The sequence below is a fragment of the Thamnophis sirtalis genome, unplaced genomic scaffold, assembly GCF_051295495.1.
Source record: "Thamnophis sirtalis isolate CommonGarterSnake01/CBP01778 unplaced genomic scaffold, rThaSir2_p1.2 scaffold_2, whole genome shotgun sequence".
Classification (NCBI taxonomy): Eukaryota; Metazoa; Chordata; class Lepidosauria; order Squamata; family Natricidae; genus Thamnophis; species Thamnophis sirtalis.
The window spans coordinates 45,721,121-45,733,849 of record NW_028261382.1 but is presented as its reverse complement, the minus strand read 5'-3'; the positions used below and the strand labels follow the sequence as shown (position 1 = coordinate 45,733,849).

The window sequence follows — 12,729 nt, the reverse complement described above, 5'->3', positions numbered from 1 at the left end:
GATGAATTTATCCCTCACTGATCTCTGATGGTTAAGTTCTGTGCTTTGCCGTTTTTTATTTATTTTTAAATGTCAACCCTAAACTCCAATTAATTCCCATGAGGTTTGAAGACACCAAGAAACGACAATATGTATTTTTGTATCAAAAATCAAGCAGCAGCATTTAAAACGGCACGAAGCAATCACGGCTTCGTCCAAACGTCCCTTGTAATGTAACTTTCATGAGGCATCAGGGAGAAATAAAAGAAAAGAAAATGTGTATGTTTATAACAATATACAGTATATCCAACCAGCTTCAGTTCTGGACAATCTACGTCCCACGTCATCCCGGCGGTCATTGTAGAAAAATAAATCTATATTCGTCTTAAATTTCTCTTCTTGGTTTTAAAAATACAGGCCATTTAAAGTGAAAAATGACTTTAAAACGGTGATATATATATATATAATTTTGTTTCTTGAACATGATCAAAGGACCTGAAAACTCCCACTTGTTTTCCAGAAAGAGAATGTCAAAAGAAAAAAAGGTCAGTCTTGAGGACTAGCCACTTGGCCCTTATAAAGGCGAGGGCAAGGACAAGAGTAAGAGATATTTTAGTGTTTCGCGAAAGAACACAACCCTGGTTGGAATGCGGGGCTTTTCCAGACCAAAGGAAAAAGAGGCCCCCCGCTGGTCTTGAGGACTAGAAACCTGATGCCTGCGTCTGGGCGGGGAAAGCAGGAGTCCGGTGACTTCGGTTGGAAACCGGGGTCGCAAAGGGAATCCAAAGGGAATTGGGGGTAGCCAGGAAGGACGGTTAATCCTTTGACAACACCCCCCTCCCCAAAACGGGGACAAGATTCGAGACAGCCCAACCCAAGGCCGTTTCCTCAAAGTGCCAGCAGAGTGGGGGAATTGAGGGAATCTGAGGAGTGGTCTCCACTGCTGCTCCGTCGGTGGGCAGAGGAGCAGGGCTCGGAGGGGAAGCCGGACCCCGAGGGCCCGTCGGGGTCTCCCGGTGCTGGGTAGGTGAAGACCAAACTTGGGGTGAAGGGAGTGAATGATGGGGTGGACATGAGTGTAGGGGTATGCAAAGACTCCGGCTCCAGCAGGCCCATCGGGGGCAGGATGATGCTAGGGGGCACCGGGGCCGCCCGGCGAGAGCCACACTGGGGCCCTGGGGCTGGCGCCTGCTTCTCCGGCGATTGGGAACGGGTGTCCGGGCGGCGGTAGCAGCCCCCATCCTCATCTCTGGAGGATTCTTCCGGGATCTTGCAGATGGGACGGTGGGCTTCCAGAACTAACTCCAAACGATCTCTCTCTTTCTGTAATTCAGCAATTTCTTTCCGGAGACATGATTGCTCAGCTTCCAGCTGGTCCGTTTCCTGGGGAGGGGGGGAAATAAAGAAAAGAGGGGAAGGGGCTTAGATTTGGATCCGGAAGGAGATCCGATCCTTTTGGATGTTTTTTTGGGGGGGAGCCTTTCTAGCGAAGAGGGTTTTTTTTAAAAAAAAAAGGCCGGATAATTGTTGGACCTGGATGTACCTGTATTCTTGGACTTCATTGAGTGAGTGTTTTCAAAGGTGCTATGGAGAATAAGAAAACAATACGATAGTAAAATTAGAATAGAATAGAATAGAATAGAATAGAATAGAATAGAGAAAATAATATAGAATAGAAAAAAAATAGAATAGAGAATATGGAATGGAATAGAAATAGAATAGAATTGAGAATATGGAATAGAATTGAATAGAACAGAATTCAAGGGAATAGAACAGAATTCAATAGAATAGAATAGAATAGAATAGAATAGAATAGAATTCGATAGAAATAGAATAGAATTGAGAATATGGAATAGAATTGAATAGAACAGAATTCAAGGGAATAGAACAGAATTCAATAGAAATAGAGTAGAATAGAATAGAATAGAATAGAATTCGATAGAAATAGAATAGAATTGAGAATATGGAATAGAATTGAATAGAACAGAATTCAAGGGAATAGAACAGAATTCAATAGAAATAGAGTAGAATAGAATAGAAATAGAATAGAATAAAAATAGAATAGAATAGAAATTGATAGAAATAGAATAGAACAGAAATAGAATAGAAATAGAATAGAAATAGAATAAATAGAAATAGAATATGGTTTATGGTTTATGGTTTTATTATTATAGAATTCGATAGAGATAGAATAGAATAGAAATAGAATAGAATAGAATAGAAATAGAATAGAGTAGAGTAGAATAGAATAGAATTCAATAGAAAGAACAGAATAGAAATAGAGTAGAATAGAAATAGAATAGAACAGAATAGAATAGAGCTGGGAGGGACCTTGGAGGTCTTCTAGTCCAACCCCCTGCTTAGGCAGGAAAGTCTATATTATTTTTTAGGTTCAGATTACTTAGTTTGGAGTTTAGGGTTAGGGTGCCATTGGAAGAAAGACGACATTCATAAGAAGAATGGCTACTGCTCACTTGTTGCCTGTCCTAGATTAACCTGGTTACCAAAGGAACCCGTTTCGCAAACCGGGACTGCAAACCAGAATTATACCAGCCCCCTCCCAACCCCAGGAACTGACTCAGGGCCCCCTTCCCCAAATCCCCCATATGAAAACAAAGCCCTTCCTTGGGACGACCCCCGCCCACCCTTTGTAAGCCCAGGCTGCCAGGCCCGGAAAGGAACCTCAGAAGTCATCCAGACTGACCCCAGCGAGCCCGTTGCGGACCGCTGTGCGAATGCTCTTCAATGTTGCCTCGAACGTACCGTTTGCAATGTGTCGGTCAGCTCTTTGCGCCGATTGCGGCATTTGGCGGCGGCTAGTTTGTTGCGTTCTCTCCGCAATCTCCGTCGCTCGTCCTCTTCCGGAGTCAGCTGCAAAGGAGAATTCCGGAGTTCACAACTACACAATCGCAAACCGACCGTTTCCATCACAGCACAGCGCACAACACAACCTTGCATGCAACACACACACACACACACACAAACACACACACACACCCTCCAGGAAACCAAGATACAGGTAGTCCTCAACCTACAACGTACGTTGATTTAGCAACTGTTCAAACTTGGGACGGCACTGAAAGTGACTTACAACCGTTCCTCGCACTTTTGACCACTGCGGGTGCTTGGCCACTGGCTCATATTTATGACGGCCGCAGCATCACGTAGTTCCCCTTTTGCGACTCCTGACAAGCAAGCAAGCCAGATTCACTTAACGACTGTGGCTCATTTAACATCCGCAGGGATTCGCTGAACAGCTGTGGCACAAAAAGGTCGTAAAATTGGGTGCGGCTCGCTTAACAACCGCCTTGCTTAGCAGCGCAAAATCTGATCCTAACTGTGGTTGTAAGTGGAGGAGTATTTGTTTATGGGGGGGGGGACACGCCAATTTTTCAAAACTGTTCTTAAGACCAATTCTGGTTGATTCGAGACTGAACTTCCAGACTGCAAACCAAGATTACGGTGTTATGTAAGAAAGCAGACCATGAAGCCCTCTCTTCGTAATGAAAAAGACAGGCTTGTTTCAAGAAATCTTCCAGTGGTGGGATTCAAAAAAATTTTACTACCACTTTGTGGGTATGGCTTGGTGGGCATGGCAAGGGAAGGATACTGCAAAATCCCCATTCCCTCCTGATCAGCTGGGACTTGGGAGGCAGAGAATAGATGGGGGCGCGGCCAGCCAGAGGTGGTATTTACCGGTTCTCCAAACTACTCAACAATTTCTGCTACCGGTTCTCCAGAACTGGTCAGAATCTGCTGAATACCACCTCTGGTCCAGCCATTTTTCAATGCTAAGATCAGGGGATGCTTCTCCATCCAATGTTGAAAGAAGGAAGGAAGGAAGGAAGGAAGGAAGGAGGGAGGGAGGGAGGGAGGGAGGGAGGGAGGGAGGAAGGAAGGAAGGAAGGAAGGAAGGAAGGAAGGAAGGAAGGAAGGAAGGAAGGAAGGAAGAACTTATGACCACAATCAAGGCCAAAATTTTGGTTGCTAAGCAAGAGCGTTGTTAAGTGAATTTGGCCACGCCCACACAGTCACATGACCACCAAGCCACACCCACAAAATAGGCCATGCCCACAGAATAGGTAGTAAAAAAAAATTGAAACCCACCCCTGCATGAATGCCATTGGCCTGAATTGGTATATAGCGCTTCCTTCTTGAGCAGGGGGTTGGGCTAGATGACCCCCAAGCTCCCTTCCAGCCCTCTTATTCCCGTTATGGTTGGTTTGGGGCCTTGGATGGTTATGTCACCTAATGGCCAGCAGGGGGTGCAAAACACCAGGAAAAAAATCCAGGAGAATTTTTTTTTTAATCTCTCCAAACTTTTTTCCTTTTTAAAATTTATTTGACACAACTTGTGCAAATTGAAGTGCCACAAAAGGGGCTGGAAGGGAGAGTTTCCCCCAAACCTGACAACTCTTAATTTGTGAGGACTTCAACTCCGCCTGGATATATATATATATATTTTTAAAAGCATGATCTTTTTTATTGATTAAAAACAAGGATAGCAAAAGGTGTAAAGAAATGAAATATTCCTTGAGTGTTTGTGGTGGAGTTTTTCTCTTGCCAGATACTCACGTGCTCGGAGTGACGCCGGCGGGGCACTAGGCCGGGGCCCGTAGTGCGAATGACGCCAGGACGGAGGCCAGCTGGGTAATGCGGGCAGCGATACGGCCGGGGGAACGGAGGGAGTCCCGGGGAGGCACCCATGAGGGACGGCTGCACCATCCACTGCAGGTTGTGGCTGGTAGTGATGGTGTTGAGGTTGGGCACAAAAGGGGCAGTGGTGGCACTGGTCCCGGCTGTGGGATCTGGCTGGAATTTCTGTGTGAGGAAGAAAGGGAGGGAGGGAGGAAAGAAGGATAGGAAGGAAGGAAGGAAGGAAGGAAGGAAGGAAGGAAGGAAGGAAGGAAAGAAGGAAAGAAGGATAGAAGGAAAGGAAAGAAGGAAGGGAACAGGGGAAAAGAAAGAGAAAGTCAAAAAGAAAGGGAAAGGGAGGGAGGGAGGGACAGAGGAAAGAAAGGTAGGAGACAGAAACAAGAAGGAAGGGAGGGAGGAGGAAGGGAAGGAAGGAATGGAAGAAAGAGGAAGGAAGGAAGGAAAGAAGGATGGAAAGAAAAGAAAGAAGGAATGAAATGGGAAAAGAAAGAGGAAGAAGTCAAAAAGAAAGGGAAAGGGAGGGAGGGACAGAGGAAAGAAAGGTAGGAACAGAAACAAAAAGGAAGGAAGGAAGGAAGGAAGGAAGGAAGGAAGGAGAGAAGGAAGGGAACAGTGGAAAAGAAAGAGGAAGAAGTCAAAAAGAAGGGGAAAGGGAGGGAGGGACAGAGGAAAGAAAGGTAGGAACAGAAACAAGAAAGAAGGAAGGATAGAAGGGAAGGAAAGAAGGAAGGGAACAGGGGAAAAGAAAGAGAAAGAAGTCAAAAAGAAAGGGAAAGGGAGGGAGGGAGGGACAGAGGAAAGAAAGGTAGGAGACAGAAACAAGAAGGAAGGGAGGGAGGAGGAAGGGAAGGAAGGAGGGAGGGAGGAATCAAAGAAGGATAGAAAGGAAGGAGAGAAGGAAGGGAACAAGGGAAAAGAAAGAGGAAGAAGTCAAAAAGAAAGGGAGGGAGAGACAGAGGAAAGAAAGGTAGGAGACAGAAACAAGAAGGAAGGGAAGGGGGGAGGGAGGGAAGAAGGATGGAAAGGAAGGGAAGAATGAAGGAAGGAAACGGGAAAAGAAAGAGGAAGAAGTCGGAAAGGGAAGGAGGGACAGAGGAAAGAAAGGTAGGAGACAGAAACAAGAAGAGAGGGAGGAAAGGAGGGAGGGAGGAGAGGAAGAGGAAAGGGAAGGAGTAGCAAAGAGAAGGAGGAAGAGGAAGAAGAGGAAGAAGGAAGGAAAAGGAGGAGGAGGAGGGAAGGGTGGAGGAAGAGGAAAAAAGGGAGAGAAGAGTAAGGTGTAGCAAAGAGGAGGAGGAAGAGGAAGAAGGAAGAAGGAAGGAAGGAAGGAAGGAAGGAAGGAAGGAAGGAAGGAAGGAAGGAAGGAAGGAAGGAAGGAAGGACCAAAATTATATTACTGCCTTCTGGCTGAGTGATAAATGTTTCCCCAGTTGCTCAACTAAGAGAAATTCACTTTTGCAAAAAGGCCCAGGAGGCCCGAAGTAACACAGGAGCCTTCAAAATTAATCTTATCAGCCTCTCCCATCTTTCCCCGCGAGGGGGAAGCCCTCTGCACATGTTCAGAGGGCGTCCCCAGCCATCGGGTGCATGGGAGGTGAAAAGTTCCAGAATGTGCAACCCGCTTGCAACCCTTTGCCATACACTCCCTGACCTAGTTCCCCGGTAGCCTCTGCCTTCCCCTGGAGGCTCTTGGCACGCTTGTGGGTCACGCCCGGCTGTTTGCGTGGGGTGTTGGCGTCATTTCGCTGGGCGAGGCCTTCTGAGTGGCGTAAAAAGGCCATGGCTTTTGACCTGCTTCCCTAGGGGTGGAGACCTTCCGACAAGCCACCATTAAGCTCCCTTTGCTTCACCCAAACCTGGATAGGGGTCTCCCCTCTTCAAATGTGTTTTTATGCCTTCCAGGCTCAAAACAAGAATGGAAGCCCTCCCTCCCCTCCCCAGGTCCCTTCCAACTCTGTCATTCTGTATTCCGACAGGAGGTTGGACTAGAAGACCTCCAAGATCCCTTCCAACTCTGTCATTCTATTCTATTCTTTCTTCTGATATCCTATCCTATTCTTTATTCTGATATTCTATTCTATTCCTTATTCTATTCTATTCCTTATTCTATTCTATTCCTTATTCTATTCTATTCCTTATTCCATTCCTTATTCTATTCTCTATATTTTATATTCTATTTATTCTATTTAATCTAATCTAGTCTATTCCTTATTCTATTCCTTATTCTATTCTATCCTACACTATTCCTTATTCTATTCTCTATATTTTATATTCTATTCTACCCTATTCTTTATTCTAATATCCTATCCTATCCTATCCTTTATTCTGATATTCTGTTCTATTCTATTCCTTATTCTATTCTATTCCTTATTCTATTCTATTCCTTATTCTATTCTCTATATTTTCTATTCTATTCTATTTATTCTAATCTAGTCTATTCCTTATTCTAATCTATTCATTATTCTATTCCTTATTCTATTCTACCCTACACTATTCCTTATTCTATTCTCTATATTTTATATTTTATTCTACCCTATTCTTTATTCTGATATTCTATTCTATTGTATTCCTTATTCTATTCTATTCCTTATTCTGTTCCTTATTCTATTCTCTATATTTTATATTCTATTCTATTTAGTCTAGTTTAGCCTATTCCTTATTGTAGTCTATCCTATCCTATCCCTTATTCTATTCTCTATATTTTATATTCCATTCTATTCTATTTATTCTAATCTAGTATATTCCTTATTCTAGTCTATTCCTTATTCTATTCCTTATTCTATTCTATCCTACACTATTCCTTATTCTATTCTCTATATTTTCTATTCTATTCTATTCTATTCTATTCTACCCTATTCTATTCTATTGAGTCTAGTCTGTTCCTTAGAATGAGTATTGTATTCTCATTCTCATTTCTATTTTATTCTATTAATTTTACTCATGTATTGCATGGTATTCTTATTCTTATTTCTATTCTATTCTCTTCCTCTCCACCGATCCAAACAAGGAGCGTGTACTCATTTTGTTTCCCCAGGTTGTGCAATCACCAGGTATTTACATGACTCCACAATTGTTGTGGGCAAACACAACAGGAAAGGAATGTTTTCCGGCTTGATTGTGGAGGATTTCGGCCACGGGAGGGTAGGAATTAATTTAGCTTCCGCTAGGGGCAAGTCCGTTCCGCAGCTGCTTCCAGGTTGGACGGACAAGGGAGTGGAGTGGTTAGAGCCACACACACACACCTCTGTCGACAACAGCACTTAGTCAAACATGACAAATTCTACCGGGGCAGGAAGATGTCCGTTCTCAACAGAGGCAGGATCCATGGGAGGTGGGGGGGAAGGGGAAGAATGGCTGATTCACAGAGGACGTTGCTCGCCCTGAGGCAAAATGGATCCTCCGTGGACAGGAGAAGTCTACCCCTCTAGACTTTGGTAAAAAGGAACGCCATTGGCAGACAGGCCCTTCTCTGGAGAGCTTGGCTGGCTGAAAGCAGACTTGGGGTGGGGGGTTAAAATCCTGGATTTTAAGCTGACCAAAGAAACCCCCCAGAAGGATTTTATAGGAATAATAATAATAATAATAATAATAATAATAATAATAATAATAATCACAACAACAACAACAACAACAACAGAGTTGGAAGGGACTTTAGAGGTTTCTAGTCCAATCCCATGTATGTATACAGAATGACATAATTGGAAGGGACCTTAGAGGTCTTCTAGTCCAACCCCATATTTGAATACAGAATGACATAATTGGACGGGACCTTGGAGGTCTTCTAGTCCAACCCCATATTTGAATCCAGAATGACATAATTGGAAGGGACCTTAGAGGTCTTCTAGTCCAACCCCATGTTTGAATACAGAATGACATAATTGGAAGGGACCTTAGAGGTCTTCTAGTCCAACCCCATGTTTGAATCCAGAATGACATAATTGGAAGGGACCTTAGAGGTCTTCTAGTCCAACCCCATGTTTGAATACAGAATGACATAATTGGAAGGGACCTTAGAGGTCTTCTAGTCCAACCCCATATTTGAATACAGAATGACATAATTGGAAAGGACCTTAGAGGTCTTCTAGTCCAACCCCATGTTTGAATACAGAATGACATAATTGGAAGGGACCTTAGAGGTCTTCTAGTCCAACCCCATGTTTGAATACAGAATGACATAATTGGAAGGGACCTTAGAGGTCTTCTAGTCCAACCCCATGTTTGAATACAGAATGACATAATTGGAAGGGACCTTAGAGGTCTTCTAGTCCAACCCCCTGTCAGAATCCAGAATGACATAATTGGAAGGGACCTTAGAGGTCTTCTAGTCCACCCCCCCGTCAGAATCCAGAATGACAGAGTTGGAAGGGACCTTGGAGATCTTCTAGTCCAACCCCCTATCAGAATACAGAATGACATAATTGGAAGGGACCTTAAAGGTCTTCTAGTCCAACCCCCTGTCCGAATCCAGAATGACAGAGTTGGAAGGGACCTTAGAGGTCTTCTAGTCCACCCCCCATCAGAATCCAGAATGACAGAGTTGGAAGGGACCTTAGAGCTTCTCTAGTCTAACCCCATGTATGAATACAGAATGACATAATTGGAAGGGACCTTGGAGGTCTTCTAGTCCAACCCCCATCACAATCAGAATGATAAAGCTGGAAGGGACCCTGGAGATCTTCTAGTCCAACCCCTTGCCCAAGCATTTCAGACAAATGGCAGTCAACTTAAAAAAAAAAGTCGAGATTTTAAAACCAGCATGATCCAAATCAGAACGAATTATTTTTTTTTTTAAATCCTTAGCTCCTGCCGAGTTATTGCATTGTATTATAGTCTATTAATGTCAGACTTCAAAGGGCTGGGAACCCAATCCCCTTGCGAGGTAGGCCTGTTCGGGCAGGCCCAGGTACCCATGCCCTCGGGGGGGGGGGGGGGGTTGGGTGGGGAGAGAGATTTCACCAGCCAGGGAAAGGATGAGAAAAGGAAAACTCCCCAGCCATTTGGAAACTGGGTCCCACAAGGGCGTGGCCAACTCTTAACGCTCCGTCTGGAGGACGGGTGACTCTCTTCTGACAAATCTGGCCATGACTCACACTTATGACGCAGCACAAAGAACAGCCAGCCCTTCAAGACGAGGAATCGAACCTCGTTGCCTGAAGCCGATGACTCAGGTATTTGGGGGAGGGGGGAGAGTGGGAAAGCAACCTTTTAAAAGTGTGGTAAAAAAACCCCATTACTCAGCAACTTGTTTGTTAAAATGAGGATTCCCCCCCCTTACAAACCCACGCAGAACGAAATCCTGGCTGCAGGAAAACACGTTGCAAAACAAGCTCTGGAAGGAAGTTTGAGCCCAGGGAACTCCTTGCCACTAGAAGGAGCAGCCGAGATGGGGCACGAGAGGGAGAGGGGGTGAGATTAGGAGAACCTCCATTGCTAGGAGCAGTGGACGTTAGAAGAAAGAGCTTGTTGCTCCGTAAGATTTGGAGGGGGTGGGGAGAGTTCGATCCTAGGTAGAGGCAGATGTAGGGTCTCCTGCCTGGGCAGGGGGTTGGACTAGATGACCCTCAAGGTCCCTTCCGACTCTGTTAATGTTAATAAGAAGTTTTTTTCCCAACCTGATCCAGCATTTTTTTTAAAGAGTGTAAAAGGAACTTATTCTCAAAGTTTCCCAAATCTCCCAGCAAACCATGAAATAGGAAAAAGGCCATTGAATGTCACCGAATCCTATTATTTTAATTTTTTTTTCTCAAGTGACAGCTTTTAGATGAGTGGACTTCAACTCCCAGAATTCCACACGCTGGCTGGGGCATTCTGGGTGTTGAAGTCCACCCAAGCTGACAGCTGCCAAGGTTGAAAAATCGGGCAGGAAGAGGTTTAAGATTGAAAATAATTGAAAATATTCACTTGGTGGCATTGCAGAGCTGGCTCCTTCCTCCACGCCAGCGTAGGAAGGAAATAACTGAACCCCCTTCACAAACCTTGGTTTGACTCTGGTTTGATTGGCTGAACCCCCAGATCAGCAAGCAAATCTTTCCTGGATCAATGCTCCCCCCCCCTCTCTTTTAAACTGGATCTTGACACACTTTTTGCCCCCAAAGGTAGAAGGATCGTCTTTCAAATTTAAATCTCAAATAATCTCAGATTAACTCTACCCTCTTTCTTACAGCGGATAAAATAGGGGAGAGGCCCCCTTTCCCACAACATCTGAGTTCCCGGATTAAGTAACAGACCCCGTGTTTGATTGGCAGCTGGATATCCCTGACAAGGATCAACTTCAAGACACGTGAAAAATCCAGATTTTGACTCCTGCTTTGACAGTTCGAGCGTGTGGATCAGAAAGGTCGGCGGTTAGAATCCCTAGTACAGGGTCTCCTGCGTGTGCAGGGGGTTGGGCTAGATGACCTCCAAGGTTCCCTTCCAGCTCTGCTGCTGTTAAACCCCTGATTTCTGAAATATTCCAAAATCCACTATTTGAGAGTGGGTTTTCCCCCCGAAGCCTTCTGACCAGTGCCTCTGAGCATACACAAAGAGCTGGGCTAGAAGGGGAGTCCAGAGTCCCAAAAGCATGTGCAGAGTTCAAGAGAGAGAGAGGGGGGGAGAGAGGGAGAGAGGGGTGGGGAATGGGGGAAACTTGCTTGTTGCTGCCATCCCGGGCAGACTGCGAAGTCTAGAGTCGCCTGAGCGTGTGCAGAGTTCAAAAGACAGAGGGGGGGGGGGCAAGGCGAAACTTCCTGGCAGCTGAGTCCCCGGGGAAACTGCGAAGACTAGAATCCCCCCCGAGCATGTGCAGAGTTCAAAAGAAAGAGGGAAATGGGGAAACGTCCTTGCCGCTGCGATCCCAGGCGGACCGCGGAGTCTAGACTCCCCCCCCACGCCCCACGAGCATGTGCAGAGTTCAAAAGAGAGGGGGGACGGGGGGAAACGTCCTTGCTGTTGGCATCCCGGCAGACTACGAAGTGTAGAGTACCCCCGAGCATGTGCAGAGTTCAAAAGAGAGAGGGGGGGAGAGGGAGGAGGGAAAGAGAAAGTTACTCGCCGCCGCGATCCCAGCGGAGTCCAGACTCCCCCCCCTCCATCCCCAGAGCATGTGCAGAGTTCAAAAGAGAGAGAAGGGGGGAGAGGGAGGAGGGAAAGAGAAAGTTACTCGCCGCCGCGATCCCAGCGGAGTCCAGACTCCCCCCCCTCCATCCCCAGAGCATGTGCAGAGTTCAAAAGAGAGAGAAGGGGGGAGAGGGAGGAGGGAAAGAGAAAGTTACTCGCCGCCGCGATCCCAGCGGAGTCCAGACTCCCCCCCCTCCATCCCCAGAGCATGTGCAGAGTTCAAAAGAGAGGGGGGACGGGGGGAAACGTCCTTGCTGTTGGCATCTCGGCAGACTACGAAGTGTAGAGTACCCCAGAGCATGTGCAGAGTTCAAAAGAGAGAGAGGGGGGGAGAGGGAGGAGGGAAAGAGAAAGTTACTCGCCGCCGCGATCCCAGCGGAGTCCAGACTCCCCCCCCCTCCATCCCCAGAGCATGTGCAGAGTTCAAAAGAGAGAGATGGGGGGAGAGGGAGGGGGGAAGGGGAAAGTTACTCGCCGCCGCGATCCCAGCGGAGTCCAGACTCCCCCCCCCTCCATCCCCAGAGCATGTGCAGAGTTCCAAAGAGAGCGAAAGCAAAGGGAAACTTACTTGCTGCTGAGATCCCGGGCGGACTGCGGAGGGCAAGGCGGGTAAACGCGGCCGCGGAGCTGCGGGCGGAGGTGGCCTTCCTCCTCCGTAACCCTTGAACATGTCTAGCCGGCCTCAGCCCCGCCGCCGACGCTCCGATGCCCGAAAGAAGCCAAGCGCCGGCGACCTTGGCCTTTTTTTTTTTATGAATGGGGACTCCCGGCGCGGGCTCTTCCACTTGTCTCCAAAGGGAGGGGAGGCCGAGGGAGGGGATTTAAACTTTCTCACCCGCGAACCGGAGGGGGGAACCCCGTCCCGAGCAGCTCACGGGAGAGAAAAAAACTATTTTACATCCAAACCGACCTTCCACGCCTTCCCACGCCCTCCCGGGGGAAATCCGAAGGGTTTCACCCAACACGCGTCCCCCCCCCTACGAGCGGAGGCGGTTGGTT

At 46.7% G+C, this 12,729-nt stretch overlaps 1 protein-coding gene across 2 annotated transcripts; it reads right to left on the bottom strand.

The window, feature by feature from the left end:
• Nucleotides 1-469: 469 nt before the first annotated feature.
• On the bottom strand, nt 470-12,400 carry FOSL1 (FOS like 1, AP-1 transcription factor subunit). Of its 2 annotated transcripts, XM_087705290.1 has the most exons (5): nt 12,295-12,400; nt 6,424-6,431; nt 4,555-4,800; nt 2,743-2,850; nt 470-1,362 (listed from the first exon to the last, which is right to left on the bottom strand). In XM_087705290.1, exons 1-5 carry the CDS (start codon nt 12,398-12,400, stop codon nt 868-870), a joined length of 963 nt encoding a protein of 320 aa, XP_087561416.1. In that variant the 3' UTR covers nt 470-867. The 2 variants fall into 2 exon arrangements, with proteins under 2 accessions (XP_087561416.1, XP_087561415.1); XM_087705289.1 differs by lacking the exon at nt 6,424-6,431 and having other exon boundaries at nt 12,299-12,400.
• Nucleotides 12,401-12,729: the final 329 nt, after the last annotated feature.